This window comes from Sylvia atricapilla, chromosome 11 (assembly GCF_009819655.1).
Source record: "Sylvia atricapilla isolate bSylAtr1 chromosome 11, bSylAtr1.pri, whole genome shotgun sequence".
Taxonomy (NCBI): domain Eukaryota; kingdom Metazoa; phylum Chordata; class Aves; order Passeriformes; family Sylviidae; genus Sylvia; species Sylvia atricapilla.
This window is the reverse complement of record NC_089150.1, coordinates 9,672,015-9,694,547: the sequence shown is the minus strand read 5'-3', so window position 1 is coordinate 9,694,547 and position 22,533 is coordinate 9,672,015. Positions and strand designations below refer to the sequence as shown.

Genomic DNA, 22,533 nt, shown 5'->3' with positions numbered 1-22,533 from the left:
CTGTCTTGGGTTGGAACTGCTTGTGAGCTTAGTCCTGCCTGTTTCCTTTTTCATCTCCCACCTCCCTGTGAGACCATTGCTTTGGGGCATAACAGGGAATTGCCACAGACCACTTAGAAATCTTTATATGCTACTTCTGTAATTCACTGTATGCCTGTCATACTGTCTGAAAGATTTTCCATAGGGACGTATGCTGAAGAAGGAAAGTAGTTCCTTGTGCCAAGTGGCCTGCCTTTTAAGACGGGAAAAGGCAATATAGCATGTAGCATTTAAACTTTCTGACTCTCACTCTTCATTTGTCCTTATAGTGAGTGTGTGCTTTTGTCTTTCTGGTTTTGGGTATTAAACAATGGCTGGACTGTGGCGTCCAAAGGCAGTTCCCTGTGAGAAATTCACTACCCACAGGAACACTTGGCCTCCGGCCTCTCTGTAGCCAGGAGGGTTTGCTGGCAGAGCCCCGAGATGCCGGGGAGCATGTGACAGCAGGCTGGCCTGTCTGCGCTGCCGGAGCCAGGGAAAGGCAGTGGAAAGTATTTAAGGCTGCCCTTAAAGTTCAACGTGCAGAGAAGGCGGTTGTCACCATTTTTCTTTGGTTTTGGAGCTACCTTTGCTGCGTGCAGAAATGTAGCTTCTCTCTGTGTTGTGGGGGGAGTTCTCTCGAGCTGTGTAGAATAATAGCTCCTTTATGCTCGTCTGTGTTATTGAGGTTATTTACATAACGAGGAGCTGATCCCATTTCACCTCCGGCTGCCATCCGACTCTAGAAGTCCGCATTTTGCGGCGATTTCTCTGGCGGCCGTAGCAGAGCGCTGCGGTCCGTGGGGAAGGTGGAGCCCGGCTTCCCCGGCACGGCCGGCGGCTGCGCCCCGGTGCCGCCGTGACTCTCGCCGGTTCCCGCACACAGCCAATGGTCCCGCCGCGTTCCCGGCGCCCAGACGTGTGACGTGGCCGTGCCGTGGGGAGGTGCCGGCGGCAGCCCGGGGCCCGCCGTGTCCGGGCTGGCTGAGGCGCCGCTGCGGAGTGCAGCACGGGCCTCCAGGCCCGGCGGCCGGCCGCTCACACTCACCTGTGCTGTAGGCCGAGCAAACGCACATACAGACTGATCTACGGGGAGACGCCTCAGCTCGGTCTGCCCCGGCGTTGTCTAGTTGTCTACAGAGATGGGATTTTGCCTGCAGCTTGTTGGGGGAAAGAGTTAGGAAATGCTGGTGGAGGACTGTGGGTGATAGGTGACAGCTGCTGCTTATATGCAGAAGGAGCTAATACATTACTTATCTGATAATTAGTCCTACGTTTACTTGGGGGAGGAGGGGAACTATCATTATCAGCTTTAAGGCAAAGCAGCTCATTGCATGTCAACCCAACACTGTAAAAAAACCCCATGACTTCCCCACCAAATTACTACCATCTACCTCTTCCCTGGCCCTACACGTGAAAACGAAGTAAAAATGATGTGGCATGTCACTGATGGAAATCTATTTCTGCTTTTCTTTGCTGTGAAAGCCTTCTTTAGAGGCATTCAGGGAGACCTCATCCCGTAACGGAGATGCAATGCTTTGTTTCTACCCTGGTAGGTTTCCCCATGTCCGTGACGTGTTGGCCGAGGCTCTGCGGCTCCTCTCCGCCCTCGGAGCGGCCAGTCGCTGCCCTCTGGACTCCGTGATCCCCGACGGGCGTCATGAGCATTGCAATCCCTCTGGGAGTCACCACACCAGATACGTCCTACTCCGACATGGCTGCAGGATCGGAGTGAGTGTTACCCCACGGATGAGGAGAAAGGAGAACGGGAGGGTGCCAGAGGGCTGACCTGGAGTCGGGCTATAGGACTGGTGCCAGTGCTTTCTCCTCTCGGGAGAAAGGGGCTGCTAGTCCACTGGCTGTATGAGAGATGGGTGTTAACAAATGCAGTGTAATGGAAATTGGTAAGTTTGACAGATGATATGAGGAAAAGGAGAATTCCAACAGTATGAGGCACTCAACCATGGGTTTTGTATCAGCTTGACTAGTAAATCTATACTCAAGTGCAGGCAGTGGTGCGTTTGCTGTACCCAGGGCTTGACGTTGGCACAGTACAAGCCAGCTCCTTTTCCAGCAGCTGTAACATGAGGGATCAGCATGCTGAACCTTCCTCTTAGTAAGAGCCTATTAGCTCAGGCTTGGTACCAGTCTTGCGTGACTGATTTGTGGACACCTTTGGAGTTCGACAGAGATGTGAGGCAGCATCAGCCTAGGTAGGCACCTTTATTTTGTTTCTGCCCCTGAGCAGACTCCAAGGAGTACAGCTCAGAGAGCATCCTTTGGAGTCCCCACCTCAGGATCATGTGCTGGGCTCTCACTGCAGCTGTAACTCTGAGGCCTGTTGGAGGGGACTTCTGTTTCTTTTAAAAGACTCTGCTTCTGCAGAGTCAGGAGCATTTCAGAATCAGGAAATACTGCATTGCGATCTCTTCTTAAAACCCTTGTTAGAATGATGTCAGCTAGGATGAGAGTATGTTTTTTGTCAGGGACAGGTTTATTTCAGTATGCTTCTGCCTCCTGATGGCCTGCATCCTTCTTTGAAACACGGGCTGTAGTATCTCTTTACAAAAATCTACAAGTGACGTTTTGGAGATAGGTTTCTCCCGTGTGTTATTTAAAGGTACCTACTGTGCAAATACCTGCATGTCAGCTGGATCAGTGTAGAACAGAAATTGCTCCAGACTCTATTAATTTTGATCTGTAAGAGCAGTGGGCTAAGTTGTGAATCATTGTTTTTCCCTTCCATCTCACCCTGGTTTGACTATGCATAGAGTTTGACTACACAGTCGTACTCTCTGCAGGACTGCTAATACTCTTTTTTTGTCTGTCTTGGCACTGGCCCCATTCTAGCCATTCTTTGTGATGCTTCATTCCATCCTAAAGCCCACATTTTTACATGTTGTTTTTAAACGGGGAATCAGAATCTAGTAAGTCACTCATCTGCACTGGTTACATGATCCTTCACTTTTCAAGATCTAACATTTAGTATAGCTTGTCACAATGCTTCTCCCACAGCAGCACTTCGAAGACTCAACATGCAGGAATTTTAAACTGTTTATGACAGGAGGAAGAGTGCTAAATAGTTTGCTCATGTACTTTGCTTTCAAAGCTGAGCGTGGCAGGGAGAAGAGCCAGACGTATCTGCGCATGTGTCCCTTGTAGGATTAAGTATCAAAAAGACCGCCTCTAAACCTTCTGCAAAGCATTTTCTTCTCCCTTGTAAGAAATTTGTAGGTCCAACTTGAGGCTAGGCTAGGGTGCTTTGAAAAAAGGCATTTGAAGACTTCTGAATTGGTTTTTCTGCCTGTTTTCCAAAATCTGGGAATGCCAGGCCTCTGTGAATTCTCCAGGCTTTGCATCAATGCACTGTTACTGCTGAAGTGTTCTTCATGGGTCTGTTAAAGTTAAGGCTGTCCTTCACTTTGTCTTTGAAACCTTCTGGTTTGATGCATGAAGTCTGGGGTAGCTGAGCTTTGTACCTCTTGCAAGGAATTGATTCCAAGATGTGCATCATGAAAGCACTGGGGAAGGTAAAAGGAAAACTTGCTGATCTTCTTTCCAGGCGGAGCTTTAGGGTCTTCCCCAGTCTCTGATACAGAGAGGAGGTGAAAATGGTGTAGGGTGTTACTGTTCATCTGAGGGTGACATGGAGGCTGCAGAGTAGTTGTGCTGTGTTAGTCTGACTGCATATTGGAAGGTGTGGAAGCTCCTTGGTGTGCTGCTGCTGAGGAAGCCTGGGCCCCAGCGTTGTTGCCCCTGGACACTGTTGCACCAACAATCCTGAAGTTTTATTGCTAATGCTTGCGGCAGCCTTGCTGGTATTCCAGTCTGACTGTGGTTAGGAATGTGGGTGACTTGGACAGAGGATGTATCTGCTGCTTAGACTGTTTAGGCTCTTTTCCTTCTAATATTGAAATATTTCTGGAAGTGTTATTAAACCTGGATGGATTTGACACTGTAGAAATCTGAAAGTCCTAAAGGATTGTTGCAAAGGCTGGATTATGTGGCAAGCTGTACATGGTATATTATTAAAAAGTATATCCTTTGAGAGAAATCATCTGTATTTCCTGCTTCTGACAGTTTAGCTGGCTGTAGTCACATTGAAAACCAACTGAATTTGTCATGTCGTGCTAAATCCTGAGCTACAGAAGCGTTGTTTGCATAGGTGTAATGTCTTCTACTTTCTGCAGTTCTTTGTACAATAAGTTATCGCTCCTTTATGTTGCAAAGACAGATCGACCTTACTCCAGTATAAGCCAGAAGCTCAGAGGTTGGTGCCTTGGAGAATAGATGAGGTTGAGTGGCAGGGTGGGGCAAACTTCAGTGCAGCAGAGATTTCAAGAGCTAATAGGAAGTCCAAAGGGCAAGGGGTTACTCTTCTTGGGCGCCTAAGCAGTGCCCTGCGTGTGATTGCTGGCCATTGTTTGATGGTGCTTGATTCATGCTGACCATGTAGGACCCACTGAGAATCCTGTAAGATCTCATCAGAGCAGCAGAGGTCTGAGGTAAAGTTTTCCTTTTCTGTGTTTTTCTTCCCTGCTTGCTCAGCTCCATGCTGTAATTTTTATGAAGATTTCTTCTGCAGACATGATTCAGTAATATTCTGCTGTATTCTTATACAGCCCTAATTCTGATCTGTGCAGTGGTTATCAGACTTGTATCTTCTACTTGTAACAGAAGACAGCCTGTTTCCTTGCTGGTGTTCTGTCTTTAGCCTCATTATCTAATATCCCCTGCATTGAATTGCAGCTGTCCCTTTTCTGAGTAGGGTTTCTGCAGCTTTCTGCTGAGGATATACCTTTGATTTTTAGCTGTTTTTTTTCACCACCCTGTGGTTGAAGAGTGCATTGTACCTCAGCAGCAGATTTCCTGTTCTGCTCGTTGCAGGCTGCTGTTTAGAAATCACAGAGTGAATCTGCTCTGTTTGTGGCTGCTGTCTGTCCAAGTCATAGATTTCGTTGTCTCTTTGTAACAGGAATCTCCAATTCCTGGTAGTTGCTGTCAGGATAGCCGCAGTTTTCATGCAGGCTTTATCACAGGATGTTGGACTCAGTAACAATTGGTATCTGAGGGAGAGAGAAATAAGCGCAGGTGCAGGAAAGCTGCTTAGCTGCAGTTGAAATAAGCTGTTGCAGAGATAAAATGGCAGTACTGTTCAGTACTGAGACTGAGATTAGGCTAGCTGGGTTCAGATGCGAATGCTGAACCAGACCCAATTTCCTCAACAATAAGGAAACAGAGCTTCTTACATGCTAATTACCTTTTTAACTTCCCAGACTGAGACCTAGTTTAATGAGCTACATAGGGTAGCCTTTACTCAGTTCCTTCCCTCTGAAAGCAAGTTCATCCTGTACATCCTGCACACATGATGCTTGGTGAAACACATGACACCACCTCAATTTCATGAAGTTTCTTCGTTTTGAGCTCATGTGTTCAATAGAAAAGAGCAGTGAAATACTGGCACAAAAAAAAATGATGTTGTATTGATGGGTTTTACTTCTGGCCCTTTCTGCAGCCCAGAGTCTGTGGAAGCTAGTCCAGCTGTCAGTGAGAAGAATGTGTACTCCAGCCACGGCTATGGGGCCACCCAGAAACACAGCTATCGCGGGCTGCCTTACGCAGTGAGTACTCTCTCTGCCGTGAATCAGCTCTTTACTGTCTACTTTTACTCTTTGTTCCTTGTTCCATAGTTCTTTGCCTGTTAAGCATTAGGAGGTTTGGCTTATTTATTAGGGAACACTAGGTTGGAGCTGAGTTCTGCCATACATTTTTCGTTTCTGTGTTTATTGTTTGTGAAGTCTTGCATACTCTACAGCAAGCTTTATTAGTGTTCTAGGCAATAGATTTTTAACTGAATGAAGTATATTAATGAAATGTGAATATATATGAATATATGATATTTTCCTGGTGGTAATTTTATGCCCCATTTGGTTTATTGTGCACTATCTATACTTGTTTCAACTGCGCAGATTTTCACAGTGTTAACTTAAAATGAGAATCAAGGAGCAGTGAGGAAGAGTGGGAAGGAAGCTTCATGGCTTGAAGCTGTGGGATTGACAGGGTGTCACAGAATCATTGAGGTTGGAAGAGGCCTCTTGAAATCACATAATCCAACCTCCCTGTTCAAGCTGACTCTGCTTGAGCAGGTTGCTCAAGACCATGTCCAGCTGAGTTTTGAATATCTCAACAGACAGAAACTCTTAGGGGAGCTGGTTACACTGTTTAACCACTTATGTCATCTCAGATTATTAGCAGTTCAACAGTTAATGTTGTAATAGTCTGGTTGTTTTCATAGGTTTTGAGTTTAATTCATTGGTGCTGAAGGAAATAATTTACATGTTTCAGAGCTATTACTGTACCACCTTGGTAGGTTGAGGAATTCAGGCTATTGTTTTACACCAGTTAAATATTAACCTGGGAACTGTGGATTTGGGACTTCAGTTTCTAGGCATCATATCTTCACATTAAAAGTAGTACTGCAAATACTCATTTTCAGGATCATAATTATGGAGCCCCTCCTCCTCCAACACCGCCAGCCTCTCCTCCTGTCCAGACCATTATACCTCGTGCAGAACTGAATGGCCTGCACTCACCTGATGAGGAGAACTCCGGGGATAGTGAGAGCTCCTCAGAAGGAGAATCAATTCCCACTTGGTGCCACTGCAGTGTCTCCCAAGATGGTTTCCTCCTCAAGTGTGAAAAGTGCAGGTGAGCTTTGGTGCAGTGCAGATGTGGGCTGCTCCTTGTGTTGACTGCTCATACCGAACCGTGTCACCTTTGGGCTGTGGGACAGACTTCCTTTTGCTAACTGGAGCATTCTTTCCAGTGCTTTACCCAGTATTGACCCTCCTCCTTTGCGTTGTCAGCCTGACAAGTGTTGGTGGCACCAGGAGTGGAGATGAGGATGTTAAATCGATGTTCTTATCATCCTGGGCCCCACTGAGGGCACGCATCTTGTGACATCCTGTTGAATTTCAAGTGACTTTACTCCTACAAACCAGCTTCAATTGTGCATTCTCCTTTGGCAGAGGAATGAGCAGGGGGAAGGTGATCAGACTCCGCCGCCGGAAGCAGGACAACGTGTCAGGTGAGTTTGAGGTTATAATTCTGATAATGGTGACTTTTATTTTCTTTCTTCAAGACCTTTGTCTTTTGGATGCTATAATCATCTAACTGTGATCAGTGCCAGCTAATGTTCTTTGCCTCCCAACCACTGGGATTTTCTCCTCTCCTTACGCTTCACCTCAGTTAGCTCTAGGGAAAATCAGATTATCTTGGGAACAGAAAAGGAGAATTTTCATCAGTGCCTTTCTGTGACATATCAGAAGTTTGGAACACCTGTTCCCAGTTTGGGTGGGAAAACAGAGGTGGGTATAGTTCTCTCAGGGAAGAGCTATGCAGGGGCAGCCAGTTGTCTTGATGAAAATGGACATAAGGGTAAGCTGTGCTCTCAGGGATGAGAAGCTGTTGCTCATGAAGCACTTGTCTCTCTAGGCGGGGACAGCAGTGCCACTGAGAGCTGGGATGAAGAACTCTCTCCCTCCACAGTGCTGTACACGGCCACGCAGCACACGCCGACCAGCATCACGCTGACCGTCAACCGCGTCCGCAGGACCAAACCCAAGAAGAGGAAGAGGAGTACAGAAAAGGCTCGTGCCGCTCCAAAGGCCAAAAAGATCAAGGTATGTGGAGTGAGACAAGGTTGCTGCAGCTCCTACCAAATGGTGTGCAGAGTGTTGTTAGGAGCAGGTTGACAAGCTGGCAGAAGACGAGAAATTTTTGTCCTGTCAAGAATTGCTCTTTCGGGTATAATAATGGGACGCCTTGTATTTGTGACCTGCTCGAGTACGTGGCTGTTGGTTTAAAAATTACCTTGCTGGAACTCCACCCTTATTTCCCAATGCTGTCCATTCATGCTCAGTGCTTGGACTCAATTACATATTTTTTCCTTTTGCTGTATTAGGATTTGGGGAAATAGCTTTTGGAGTCTGGCTGTTTGTGGAAAAGGGTCAGTCTGTTGATGGAATGAAAAATGAAGGGAGCATGATTTTTCACAGACTTTGTTGAGGAATTTGGGCTACAGAGCTTCTTGGCACTGTTCTTTGGGAACAGAGAAAGTGCCTCTGTGGAAAACTTCATAGGTAGTGATGAACATTTGTTGAGAGATAACTTTACTGTCTTGTTTGTGAGGGTTTGGGGACTGAAATAATTCTGAATTGCTTTTATTGGAATGCAAGTGTGTGAGCAGCTGGTTCTCTCCCATCATCTGCCAGGTTTACCATGATTTTCCACAGGTTAGGTTTCCCTTGAAGTTCTTCTGGTAGGCACTGATTAAATAAAATGCTGGGGGCAGGAGCTGCATGAGGTTGGAGGGGTTATTTTTTTTGTTGTGAACCACTTGATTCTGTTGCTGGACCTTTCTTGTATCAAAGCAAGTGGGGTTAGTCAGGACAGTTTTGGTTTTGATCTTGACATTTTGACTAAGTGAGGCAGGCTTTTTTAGTTCAGAAATCCTGGCTATCAAGCTTTTCAGCAGTTTCCACTGGATTTGCATTGCAGAATCTCTTTTCATTCAGGTACATTGTTTCTTGTGTAGATTTTCCTGTAATTCTTGCCCTCTTTTATTAAGGATTGGAGTAAGATTTAGTGTGATTCTGGGATCCTAATTCTTAGGTAATTTCTAATACTTTGTTTTTTCTCTCTCTCCTTGTCTGGGGGACAGGCTTTTCGAGAGGGCTCACGAAAGTCTCTGAGGATGAAGGTGAGTAGAAATGACAACCCTGAACCCTGTGTGATTTTTCACCACCACGGTGGTGGTTTTTTCCCCTTTATTTTGTCCCTCCTTTGGTTTGCTTGGGGAATTTCTGATTGTGGGGCCAGCCTTGTAATAAACTCAGACCTTACAGTGCACCACAAGGAGGCCTATTCAAAAGGGTATCACAAGAATTGCCCCTTGAACCTTCCATTTGCTTCTGATAGCTTCCAGTCAGATAATGCAATCCAGTTCTGAGAGGTGATTGATTCATGGCACTTGGGAGTGGGGTGTTTGATGTAAGGGATGTAGAACTGGTTGTGGCTGCTCTTCCGTGAGGGCAGTTATTGTTTGATTGCATCAAAGCTATTTCAAGCTTGGACATCAAAGCAGTTCACAAGTTTAATATTGGGAGTCTCTAGTAGTGCTGCCTCGTTCCTATCCACATCCTCTTACTAGGGAAGAATGGGACAATATATTTATCTCTGACTTCCTGAAATAGTGGTAGGTGTGGCCATTTAATAGGAAGGATATTTGACAAAAAAAGTAGACTTGAACTGTGAGCTGCATTTGTTTCTAGACACACAAGAGGTGCCTTAAGGTTTGCTCAGTTCCACCTGACCCCAGTCCTGCAGCTGGCAGTGGCTTCTAGCAGGTGGCTCAGAGGAAAGAGGACAATCCTGTGGTGTCCCTATGCACCATCTCCATAGTATGCAAGTGACATGAGAGGGTAAAAATGCATGAAAACTCTTACTGTATTTAATACATATGATTAAAATAACAATTGCTCTTTACTTTTCCTTCTTACTAAGACCTCAGTGTCATATGTGTCTCAGTGCTATATGAAGCCAGTTGAGTTACTGAGCTCTGGAGTATTTGTTGAACCATTTCAACTACTACCAAGTGAAGAATGAAGCTTAAGTATTTCTTCTTTCTACCAGCTTCTGTTTTCCCCTCCTTTACAAGACAGTCTAAACGGATTACCTGATTTTGCTCTCTCTTCTTTACTCTGCTTAAGACTTGCAGTTTTAACCCTCTGGGTATTAGCTTGTGCTCTACATTCAGTTTCTTGAAACTCTTGTGACCATTTAGCTAGAAAGTTCAGGACTGTTTTTGGATCAGTCACTGCAAAGATTGAGATGCAGTCAGCATCATCTAGCATTGCGTTAGCCATGAGTGGGTTGACTGTAGGACAAGCCTACATGAGATTTATTTGCCTTTGTATGTTCTGTGCCTTTGCTTTTTTAATGTACTTAATTATTTTTCCAAAGTGGCTTAAATTTTTTTTTCTGGCCATGTGCTAGCCTAATTTTTTTTATGTGTAGCTATGCCAAGTACCAACTTTCAAGAGGCTTAGTTCTGCACAGAAATCTCAGTAGATTTCTAAGTGACACTGTTGTACAGTGTTCTGGAGGGTGCAGATGCTGAAAAATGTGTCCTTATAACCAACACTTTACATAGCTTGGAACAGATTTGCCTTTTTTTGTGGCTTATTCATGTGCTTGGAGCACTGTGGGTAGGTTTTCCTGCTGCGTACTATCCATTCATTCTTTGTCGTTTGGTGCAGAATTCCCCTTCTGAAGCACATGCCTTGGATGAAAACACAGCTGAAGGGTGGGAGAATCGGATCCGCCTCTGGACGGACCAGTACGAGGAAGCCTTCACCAACCAGTACAGTGCTGACGTGCAGAACTTGCTGGAGCGTCATCTAAACTCTAATAAAGACTATGTGGGCAAAACTGCTATGCTGGACACAATCAACAAAACAGAGCTGGCCTGCAATAATACTGTTATTGGGTCCCAGATGCAGGTAAGAACAGGGAGGACAGAGGTGGAGTAGGTCAGGGCAGGGGTGAGCAGTACTGTAGCTCAGACCAACAGGCATAGAGGTTGGATACACAGTGAATTAGAAATTATGCCAGTGCAGGGAGAGATTCACGAATATTTGCATTAGACCAAATCAGTGTTGCTAAGCTGGGGCTATTTTGCACGTTTCTGTGATGTGGTTAACAGGTATTTTACCATAAATACTTTGGTCACTGATGTATTTCTGTCTGAGGCAGAACCAGATCTGTCACTTGCTGGAGATAGGAAATTTCCTGCTTACCACCTTTTAAAGGGGAGTTTTCCAGTCCCCTTTATTTATTTTTAATTTTATTTTTTGACTCATGTTGTGTGGAAAGCTATTTTAAAGAACATTTCAACATTATTTCAGTATTTTGGATTATTTGGACTCTTGTAACTTCCATATACTGCACAACTACAACTGATTTTAGGAATCTGGTCTCTCCCTAACTTTCTAGTGATGAGCAGTGGTTGGTGTCCTGCCATCTTTATGGAGTGCATGTAAACAAGCAGAAGCAGGGAAGCAATGTGGTTGTGTGGTTTATGTCCTCCTCACTCATACTCTTCTTAGTTGTGGTTTCATCATATCTGTGCTTCATTGAACAGAGCACAGCATTTCTACACAATTCAGGCCTTTCTGGGCCTTGCCTTGTCCAGGAGAATGGAGATAGTTGCATCTGAAAAGGTGGGCTCCAAAAGAGAAAGGGGCACTTCTTCTGTATAAAGGGAGCAAACTCAGAAACCTGAATATCAGATATATGTTTGTGCTTGAATCATTCTTTTTTATATCAGCTGACTCACTCAGTGAAGTTCATTTGTTCCCCTCCCACATTACCCTCTGCTTTCATGCAGGTGAAACACTTCAGGCAGAGCACACATATTGCCAGTAAGGGAGAGTGCAGAAAGAGGACTTTGTACCAAACTTTCTTCAATTCTTGCCTCTGGTTCTGCAATAAAGATGATTTCTTGGGGTGGGGGGTTGTTCGGGAGAAACGCTTAAATGTGGCTATGTGAGTAGCCTTTCTAAAGAGAGCAGCTGTGGAAATGCAGAGAAGAAAAGGTTTTACTTCTTTAGAAATCTTAATTTTTTTTTTTTCCAGACTAAATGTTACCAATTCTGTCTGCCTCCCATGGGTTTTAGGAAAAGTCCTGAAATAAGTAATAAAGCACATGCTGTGTTTCTTGATATGTGTACAGCACAACACAAGACTATAAAAGATACCATACATAAATGTGCCTGTTCTTGTCATGCTCTCTCAGCCTCTCTCTTCCCAGTACAGACATAGGTTTTCCCATAGTAAAATGTGGCCAGCATTCCAAATCAGAAGACTCCAAATGTGATACATGCCAAAGAAACAAAAACAGAAGAAACTTGCAAAACTTCATAGTGAGGTGTAATTACTGTAAACAAGCTGTTGGTAGGTACTTGTCATTGCCCATGCTGGGATGGTGTCAGGGGACTTTGTGGCTTTGTAGTTTTTCCTGGACACTGAGGAAAAACCAGGTGGCTGTCCTGGGTTGCTGCTTATCAGCTCCTGTGTCCTGTTGTCTCTGCTCAGGAGGTGGTTGTAGAGTGTTGTGAGGAGGGCACCTGCACAGGTGTGGAGCACGTGCTCTCATGCACTGGGTTCTGTTTTTGTTTCACTCGTTTGTCTCATCTTTGGTAGGCAAACTGAGAAGGCTTCTTGGTTTGCATCAGTTGTCTATTAACTAGGTATCATTACTGAACACAAAAATACCTTTTTGAGATAAGGGAAAATAGGCACTTTGAACTAGGTAAAAAATCAGGAGGCTGTGCCAATATACATTTGCCAGCTGTGTAGAAATATTGTTGCTGCTCTCTTTGGCCATGAAGACTCTGGAGAGAGGAGAAAGGAGCAAAAACAATGGTTTATATGCCCTGCTGCATACTCTTAGTAGTTCAGAGATTCATTTGACTTAGGTCAACAGTGATGCAAGTATATACTTAAAAGAGATTGAGATGTGACATAAAAGCTTCCTCAAACCAGGAAGAGTAGCGAAAGTTGGTTTAAGAATTACACATGGAGGATATGGGATTTTGTTCACTGGAATATTCTGGGTAAGACAAGAGGAAATGGTCTCAGGTATCTCCCTCTGCCAATGTAGGTTTACATTAGATACTAGGATTTTTTTTCTTTTTACCCAGAAGATTTACCAAACTGGAACAGGCTGCCTGGGGAAGTGGTGGAGCCAGTATTCCTGGAGGTATTTAAAAGACTTGTGGATATGACCCTGAGGGATATGGCTTAGTGATGGACTGGACAGTGGCGGGTTAGCAGTTGAACTTGATCTTAGAGGACTTTTCTATTGTAAATGATTCTGTGATTTTATGATAAACCAGTTCTCAGCTGTCATCGTGATGCAAAGGGAAAGTAGTGAAAATATGAAGCTGTTTAGTGTTGGGAATAAAATCATCTTAGTCCTGGCTACTGCCAGTTGCTTGACAAACTGAAAGCTGTGAATCACTTTCCTGACTGTTGTTGCCAAACCAAACCCAGGGTTAGCATTTGCCTTTGTTGCCTCTGATAATTGCTGACTTGAGCTCAAACCCCTGACTGATTTCACATTCTGAAGTGAAGAGCAAAAGGGCCTTTATAAAATAAAGCCACTGAGTATTATGCAGATGTTGCTCTGCAAACATATCAGAACAGTTTTGGCTGATTAGCAGTCAGCAGTCCCTAGCCTGTGACATGAATAAAATCATTTGTTCTTTTCACACATGAAAGCATGGCAGCTAATCTGCTTCATATTTCTAAATTCAGAAAATGAAAACAAGCTGAGCTGTGTCTTAGCAGAAGAGCTGTGAGATCATTCCTGTTTCACCAAACTCAGATAAATAAGTTCTACAGATGCAGAGCTTCTCTTTCCTGCAGGGACTTTTTTCTCCTCTCACCACCCCACCTTATCCCACCTGTATTCCCCAGGCTGTTTTCTAGCACGAGGCGAATAGTAATACAAGTCAGTCACGGGGCAAAGGTGAGAGTGAAGCCTACCAGACATTATCTTGCATCTCTGAAAGATATGATCTCATTATACTCTTAGAGTAGTGAAACAGTTGAGTTTGGGGGGAGCCACTGAAGGTCATCTGGTTCAACCCTCCTGTGTAGGGCCAGCTTAGGTGAGAAAGTATAATAACAAATCAGTGATAGTATAGAATTATTCAACTGGAGACACACTGGGTCCTAATCTAATAACTTCAGATACTTTCTTCTTATCTTCTGTCATACACTAGGAAATCTGGTCCCATTTATGTATTCTTTGTTGCTGCCATTGGATAGTACAAAGTGCTAAAAGTAATTTAGTCACTACTCTGTGTGGTGTAAACAGTCTCATCCTACAGTTCGCTCATATTGTGGGTTTGTTGATTGGAAATCAGGACAAACAGGGTGGCTGCTTAGTGTGGAAATAACTTGTTTCTGTTATGCCTCTTGAGTGGACTTAGGAAATCCTCTGTTAGCTTCTGTCAGGACCCAAGACCTGAAGAGGTGAACACCCTGCAAAGGCTCTTTAGTGTCTCCAGTACATATATCCAGGTTTTCCCAATTGCTGGTAGATAGAGTAGTATAAGACAGATAAACCCCATAGGCATGACAAATGTAGCACTGGGTTGTATCTTAAGAGGATTCTGGATAATTACTCCCATCTGAATATTTTCAAGTGAATATTTTTGTAAAGCTGTCTTTATCCTGGATCTGAGTGAGAGAAGTCAACAAATAGATCTTACTTTACTAGCTCATGCAAGATCTGCAGTATAATGTCTTACAGAGACAACAAAAGTCATTTTCCTGAGGAGGTTTTATACGGCGGAGATACAAGATCACAGAAAAAAGGGTTTAAAAGGTCTCTGCTCAGTATTTTCATGTGCTCAGTACAAGGCTTTTGCTGGGTTTCCAATGCTAAGTGCTGCCTTTAGACATTAGCTCTTATTTCCACGAGGTTAGAATGTCATGTGTTCTGTCATTATTCAGGCTGAGCCCCTTAAACTAATTTTTGTCCATTTCAGCAGAGTGCTCAGTAGCTGTTCTTAATGAGAGTTCTCTCAGGAAAAGTTGTGAACTTGCTTTCAGTAAAATTTTGTGGTTCACTCCTAATTTAGATACGTGACTGTCATTATTACTGAAGTCAGAACACTTATGCTTCAATTCACTCTGGAAAAGTATCAGAACCGGGCCCTTACGAGCAGTGAATAGAATGCTTGGGAAGGAAGAGGCACATCACAGGTGATGAGGCAGCCAGTCATCTTCACATAATCTTTACTTGCAGAGAGGTTTAATCTGTTAAGTAAAAAAAGTACTTTGTTTTTATAGAATAGTATTTCCTATACCCTAGTGCTTGTAATATCCCTTCCAGTATTCCATAAAATATGTCATATTTGGATGTCTGTACTTAAAGAATGTTGTTTCATTCTGTCAAGACACATTGTTGTGAAAATCCACTGTAATAGAGCTGTAGAGTTTAATGAACTGTCCTTACTTCATTAAAAAATTATTTCCTCATCTTAAGAAAAAATTAAAAATCAACAGCACTGGCCGAGCAGAGATATGTCAAGAAGTTTCTGGATGGAGATGGAAATTGCTAGCTTAAGTCTTTGGCCTGTTTGCTGGAATTTACCATACTCTGCAGAAGGAGAAGCTTGCATTCTTTCCTCTGAATGTGTGACAACCCACAATTTAGGGAAGATCTGAATTATTCTCACTGTGAAAGGGGCCATAATTGAAAAGCAATTCCCAGTCAGTAGCGAGTGACAGGTCTGGTTATGCCTCCTAGCTGCAAGACTGAAATACTCGGTCTAATAGATTTGTCAGACTATTGTTGAAGGAAAGGAATAAATACTGTTTGCTTTTGATAAATATTATCAAGGTTATTGGTCATTACTAAATTGTTAGAAAATAAATAATATATTCACTTGGCAGAGTTTCTGTGTGTTGCTATTAGAATATTTTAATTTTTTTTAGGTAGGTAAAATATTCTTCATGAGCTAAAGGCCTTTGGTTCATATTTTCCTCTTTTACTCTGGTTTTTGTTACAGCTGCAGCTGGGAAGGGTGACTCGGGTTCAGAAGCACCGGAAGATCCTGAGGGCAGCAAGAGACTTGGCACTAGATACCCTTATAATTGAGTATCGAGGGAAAGTTATGTTACGACAGCAATTCGAGGTCAATGGGCATTTCTTCAAAAAGTAAGAGTACTATGAAATGATTGGTATGAGAGCATCATGGCGCAGAGAGACTGGTGTCTCTGTGGGATAGGGCTCACTTACAGGGTCCTGTCTGCTGTGCCTTTCACAGAAATGGGAAATCAAAATATATCACCTCAGCTTGATGCTCAGCTTATTGACCATACCCTCTGAAGAAGATATTTTAAACTGTTGGAAGTACATAAGCCCCCAGAGCAGTAGTGCTGATGGAAGTGCTGCTTCCAGTGAAGTGAGGGATACCTGTTAACAACAGTGCTGTAGGAATTGGGTATTTTGGGATTGAGATGTTCTGTTGCTTCTCCAGGCCATATCCCTTTGTGCTGTTCTACTCCAAGTTCAATGGTGTTGAGATGTGTGTTGATGCCCGCACCTTTGGTAATGATGCCAGGTTCATCAGGCGGTCCTGCACTCCAAACGCAGAGGTAAATCTCTCTTCGTCATCACTGTAATTGCAAATACATGTTTTACATGAGCTTAGTGCTTTCCCTAACTTAAAATGCACTAAATGCACTAAATTTTCTGTGTCTCCTGCTTGTTTGATGGTTTCTACTTGGAATATGAGACAGTTTGAGAACACGAGGAAGGATTTTTAAGAAAAGAAAGATTTCTTTTATGTCTTTGCTTTGGCTGCTCAATGATACTGAGGTTAAGCGGGTGGTAGTAGTTGTAAGTGGAAAAGCACAGTGTAAGACAAGAGCAGTGAAGCAGGCTTTTCTCTATGGAGAATTTGGGATAAGTATTCATAGAGTCGAATAAGAGCCACTTTGCAAAAGGAGGCTTCTGTCTTGGAAGTAGGAAATGCAACCTGTGGAGACCTCAGTTTCTTTTTACTTTGTTTAACAAGGTTCGTCATGTGATTGCTGATGGGATGATCCACCTGTGCATCTATGCTGTTGCCACCATTGCCAAGGACACAGAGGTTACCATCGCCTTTGACTATGAGTACAACATCTGGTGAGTCCTTCACCTCGCCCGGGAGCTCTCCACTGCCCTCCTGGACTGGACATCTTCCTCCAGCCCTTTCCTCGCATTCTACATATTGCTCCGTTTTCTACTGAATTGCGTTTCCCGGCTATTCTGTCCAGTTCTGCTGGCATATTCTACAATAGAGGCCATAAGGTAGCCTGCTGTCCTTGCTTTGGCACGTGGTGAGATGTTTAGTAGGAGATGTATTGAATGTCTCTGTGCAGGGGTTGAGAAATGAAGAGTGACACGAATTATGTTTGTGTTTTGGAGCAGCAATTATAAAGTGGACTGTGCGTGTCACAAGGGGAACCGGAATTGCCCTGTGCAGAAACGTAGCCCAAATGCTGCAGAACACCTACCTCCACCTGTTTTAGGCACACTGATTGGGGCAGAAACACGCCGGCGAAAGGCCCGTCGAAAGGAGCTAGAAATGGAACAGCAGAGCATTGCGTCGGATGAGAACAGCAGTCAGCAAACTGAGGAAGTTCCCGAGGGACCTGCAGCAGTCAGTGACAATGAGGTAAAATCTTTGGCCCCTTGTTACATACTTACCATTCAATGCTGCAGGAGCTTGATTCTATAGCATTAGGATCTTCAGAACAGAAACTGCAGGAAGCCTTTTTTTAAACCTTTAGCGCCTTAAATTACCATAGAAGTCTTGGTAACTTCAAAACAGTCCTGAGTTACTAAATCTGGGTTTCTCTCTCAGGTGCCAGAGAAGGAGGAGAAACAAGAAGGGGAGAAAGAGGAGCCTGTAGATGAACAGGGAGCCTTGGTCCACAGCAGACGGGCAAGTACCTCTCCCTGTCTTGGTATCGCCCTCTTTAGGACTTGTTTCATGCAGTGACCAACAGGTCCTGTTGATTATTTCACTTGTTTGAACACAAATTCCATCTGTTATTGATCTTCACTAATTTGATTAGCAACAGAGGGGGAGGAAAAAAAGGCAGAGTGAAAAACCACTCAGGCTTAGTTGACTTCAAGTCACAGGATTTGTGTTAGGGTGCTGCAGATTAGGAGACACACTATAGATTTGTTTCCTCATTGAAAGGTTTAGCTGTTGCTTTCAGGGCTGTTCTGCAGTCTAAAACACACCTTTAACAAGACCATCAGCACCAGATTCCAAAAAGGTAATTGGACCTTTTTTATATTCCTGCTGCCCTTCCTTATTGCCAGTACAAGACTTTATGGCACTATATAGAACCATAGTATAGTTTGAGTTGGAAGGGACTATCAAAGGTCACCTAACCTACACCCCTCAGTGAGCAGGGATACCTTCAATTCGATCATACTGTGAACCAGAACCTGGTTTTACTTAAAACTTGATTGTTTTTGCTGGGTTAAAGTTGTAAACAGGTATCTGTTCAGTGTATGGTTTCATAAACATGTTGCCACGTGGATAAAGGGTAAGATCAAGTTGCAGAAGTTAGTAATGGGTAGACCACCAACAGTACTATTGGCACTTAGGAAATCTGTGTTTCCAAATTATTGTTGTCTTAAGCAGTCTTTTTGATCAAAATATATCATAGTGCTCTGAGATCTTTGATAATACAGTCCTTTTTTAGCCTTCATCTTTACTGAGTAGAGCTGGTATTTTTTATCTTGTGTTGCTTATGGCTCCTGGGATTCCTGCCTGGATTAAAATGTTTTATGCATGTGAATGGAGCTGTTCTGGCTCTTAAGTCATTAATTTAAATAAAGAGAAAAATCTAAACAAAAATGCAAATACACAATTAACCAACCAACCAGAAACTCAAGAAAGAAAAACAGAAAAATTGCTCCTATTCTTTTACCAGCCAACAAATGTATTGAAGCTAGGAATTCCCTGTTTTCCTTTGCTCACCAATATCATAATCATCTGCCTTCCTCTAATCAGGGATACACATCTGCCAAGTGTAAATTTCCTGAGAATGCTTTAAATGTTAAGGTGGTGAAGCAACTTGAAGAGCCAAGGGCAATCCATCAGACCAGACTTAAAGCTTGGAGGGAAGATTTCATTTTAATGCACACAGGCTGATCTCTTTTTGGGACAAAATAGTTCAGTAAGCCTAAGTGAAGTGTTAGTTTCCCATCAGCCTGTAAGCCCTGTTCTTGTAGGTTGCACCAGTTAATCTGCTTTAAGGCGATTCAGTTTTCTATACTTGGCATCAGGTAAATACCCTTATCTATAGTTTCCCCAGTCCCTCTTCTTGTGTGTGTGTGTGTGTAGTATTTTTTACTAGAAAACTGTAAAGGCCAGGCCATGGGCTTCAAGATACTTTCTCCATGATAAATCTCAGAAGACACTTGACCCCACTTTTTAAAACCCACTTGATGCTTGGCTGTCACTGCAACATTATTGTACTGGGCTTTTTACATGCATAATTACCAATTATTTCTGACACAGCCAGGTGATAAGATTTCCTGTTCTTTCTGTTTACCTAGTAAATTAACTTGTTTTGCCTCTCTATTCTCTCATGTTCTGTTTTTCTTATCCACTATGTAAGCTGCTTAGAACAAAGCTTTTATTTTTGAGCTGGGTCATCTTCTGACAGTCTTGCTGCAAAAAGAATGAATCTGGAACATTTTAATCAGTTTGTGTAGTGTATTACACTTGCTGCAAATTACTGAATCACTTCTTCTATTTCCCCTGGCTTCTGTTTGGTTCTAACATTTGGTCATTAGCAAATAGCTCTGTTTGTTTCCAAGTCATTTCTTCACTCTACTTATGCTTTCTTACTGTTTTTAATTCTTCAAAATTATGCATTTCCTTGTGGCTGTTTTATAAATATGACTCAGTAGTATCTAAATGGTCCTATTTAAGAACAAAGTCGAATTCTTCTACTTGGGCTACAAACACATGATTATGTTGTTATTCTGGGAAATTTGCCATATTGAAAAATGCAAATAACTGATAAGAACTGCATCTCTCTGTCCCCTGTCTGGCTTTTGTCATTGCTGTTTGGCAGTTGTTCTCTTTGTGCTGCTTCCCATATCTGTTCTTGCCTTGTTTATGTGTATAATTTACCATGCTTACTTCAGTTTGCTCTTGTGTTGTAGTCCCGAGAAGACAGGAAGGTAGAAGCCATTATGCACATGTTTGAGAACTTAGAAAAGAGAAAGAGGAGACGAGAGCAACCATCAGACCGTAACAGCACTGATGCTGAAATCAACGTCAGTTCAGAAGCTCCTGAGCTGGAAGAAGTGAAAACAGAAACTCCTGAAACTGAAGATGGAAGTTCTGCACCCAGTGCTCCTCCTCCTCCTCCTCCTCCTCCTCCTGTTTCTAACAGTACCAGCACTACTGGGGTGAACACACGACGGTCCTCACAAGCAGCGGTAAGATGAAGATAGAGCTCTTTGCTATCTCGTATGAAGATCAGCTGCAGCATTTCTGATCATAAGAGCATTCAGGTGGGGAGCAGCTTTGTGGGCTCTCTAGTCCATTCTGAGCTAGGTAGAGACAGCTCTGAAGCTAGACCAGGCTGGCCAGTGTTTTACCCAGTCTTCTGTTGAAGACCTCCAGGGATGGAGATTGCACCTTTTCCAGTTCATGACTGTTAGGTTGAAAAAAATTTGCCATGTATCCAGTCTCAACCTCTCATTTCAGTGTATGTCCATTGATGCACCACTGCATCTTCTTAGTGGCTTCAGGCTGTTTGTAGAAGACTGCTGTTACATCCCCCCTCAGTTCTCTCTGGGCTGAACAAGCCCAGCTCCTTCTCCAGGTGAAGCCTTTTTGTACTGGTGTGAGCTTAAGTTGGATGCATAAATGCAGTGATGGAACGTTCTTTTCTTTTTGTTTGGGTTTTTTTTTTTTTTGACCCAGTCTACTTTGGATGCATGTGTTCCCATTTTATAGCAGGGCTCAGACACTTGCCTGGAGTGCTCCCTGTCAGCTCAGGTCAGGAGTAAGAGCAGTTGAGACAAGCAGCAAGTTTCCTACTGCTGCTTTCTTCCTAAAGACCCATGTTCTGTCCTTTAAGAATGCAGAAGACAAAACGATAATGTGCCAGTGTTGAAGGGTCCCCAAGGCCATCTTATGAACCAACACAGAGTCCAACAAGATTTTGAGAGTCAGGTAGTGTCAATAAATAAATCTCAATTCTCGATCCTGTACGCAGAGAAAAGGAATACTCTTACAGGTGCTCAAACTAATGACAGTCTATTTTGTAGGATGCTGTCCCCGAAAAAACAGTGACTAAGCCAGCTCCAGCAAAACCCTCCAGGCCCCGACCAAAAAGTCGCTTCTCTCGATACCGGACCAGTTCAGCACAAAGACTGAGAAGGCAGAAACAAGCCAGTTCCCAGCAAGCTGAACTCACACAGGCTGTCCCAGAGGAAGGAAGCACTGCCAGCTTGGTAACCACAACAGATGTTAGCAGTGTGGAAGGGCCAGGAGAAGGCAGACAGTTGACAGGATCGGACCCAACTGCTACCCTGGCTACAGGATCCCAGTCTAATCGAGCAGCAGTAAAGTACCCCAAAACAAAAAAGGTAAATAGGATCAAATGCTCAACGTTGGGATGGTGGGATGGCATGTATTCATTTTGGATGCAGCAAAGAGGTTAACTTTCAGCTTAGAATTGAAGACCAGGAAGGAACGTGATTGCAACTGTCATGTACAAGCTAGAATAAAGGTGGAAATGAGGAAAAATTGCAGAAGCTAGCAGACATCTGCCACCTACTAGGCATGAATTAGCTATTAATACATTTAGTTTTGTGTTTAGAAAGTAGTTTTGAACAGGGTGATCAAGTTTTTGGAGAATCTTCTAATAAGATAAATGGAGCATAAAATCGAGCTACTTCTGTGACATTGGGTTGTCTCCAACAGGTGAGAATTGGGTTTGACACAGGAAGTCCTTCCTGTTGAGAAGGAGGGGGGTTTTAGCATGTGGGCTGGCCTAAGCATTGCTTCCTGTACACCATTGTGTCATATTGCCTTTCTTTTTTTCACCTGTCCTGGTTGCACTGACATGTGTGTTTCCTCCTTCAGTACCTTGTTACCGAATGGCTGAACGACAAGGCAGAAAAGCAGGAGTGTCCAATTGAATGTCCTCTGCGCATTACTACGGACCCAACAGTTTTGGCAACCACCCTAAACATGCTGCCAGGTCTCGTGCACTCCCCACTGATTTGTACCACACCTAAACACTACATTCGCTTTGGTTCACCTTTCAACCCTGAGAGACGTCGAAGGCCCTTTCTGTTGGATGGCATGTACAGCTCCTGTAAGAAGGTATGTTTGCTCGTGTTTTACCTTTACAGATGTATACTCATCTTACTGGCCCCCTTGTAAGGTTGTGTCCTTTTGGAGTTCATTTTCATGTATTCCCGCTGAGCTAATGTGTTGTTGCAGTATCCAGGCTATGACTGCTGACCTCCTTGCCAGAGTTCAGTTTTCATCCTTGCCTTTTGTCCTGGTAGAACAACTGTTCTGTGACTACACTTTTAAAAACTTGTACTTTCGGATCTGCAGTGGCTGTTTATTATCCGGCATACACAATTCAAAGTGTTGATTGCTTCCCTTAGAAAGTGTTATGTTGCTACTTTCACAGTCAGAGGATGATTGGCATTGTGGGGGTAGGACAGTGTTGCAGAGGACCTCGAGAATCAAGTGCCTCAGTTAAGATCCATTGTCTTTGAGAGCCTTTGTGGTTTAAAAGCTTTGAGTCTGCCTGTTCACAAGAACAAGTCCACAGCTCTTTGTTTGGCATCACAGACTGCCTGTCTACAACAGGTACTTGAGGCAGTGC

At 43.5% G+C, this 22,533-nt stretch overlaps 1 protein-coding gene across 2 annotated transcripts in view; it reads left to right on the top strand.

Annotated features, from left to right (window-relative positions):
* SETD5 (SET domain containing 5) overlaps positions 1-22,533 on the top strand; it is a 65,896-nt gene that overhangs the window by 24,356 nt on the left and 19,007 nt on the right. The window contains exons 2-16 of one of the 2 annotated variants that reach the window (XM_066326621.1): positions 1,575-1,749; positions 5,534-5,639; positions 6,515-6,726; positions 7,047-7,105; positions 7,513-7,700; positions 8,741-8,779; positions 10,338-10,580; positions 15,666-15,814; positions 16,137-16,254; positions 16,677-16,786; positions 17,072-17,318; positions 17,508-17,588; positions 19,838-20,116; positions 20,954-21,274; positions 21,774-22,016. In XM_066326621.1, coding sequence (XP_066182718.1) covers positions 1,679-1,749; positions 5,534-5,639; positions 6,515-6,726; positions 7,047-7,105; positions 7,513-7,700; positions 8,741-8,779; positions 10,338-10,580; positions 15,666-15,814; positions 16,137-16,254; positions 16,677-16,786; positions 17,072-17,318; positions 17,508-17,588; positions 19,838-20,116; positions 20,954-21,274; positions 21,774-22,016 — 2,466 coding nt within the window. In that variant the 5' untranslated portion in view covers positions 1,575-1,678. Of the gene's footprint in view, positions 1-1,574; positions 1,750-5,533; positions 5,640-6,514; positions 6,727-7,046; positions 7,106-7,512; positions 7,701-8,740; positions 8,780-10,337; positions 10,581-15,665; positions 15,815-16,136; positions 16,255-16,676; positions 16,787-17,068; positions 17,319-17,507; positions 17,589-19,837; positions 20,117-20,953; positions 21,275-21,773; positions 22,017-22,533 lie in introns of both variants that reach the window. The other variant, XM_066326620.1, reaches the window with a different exon arrangement.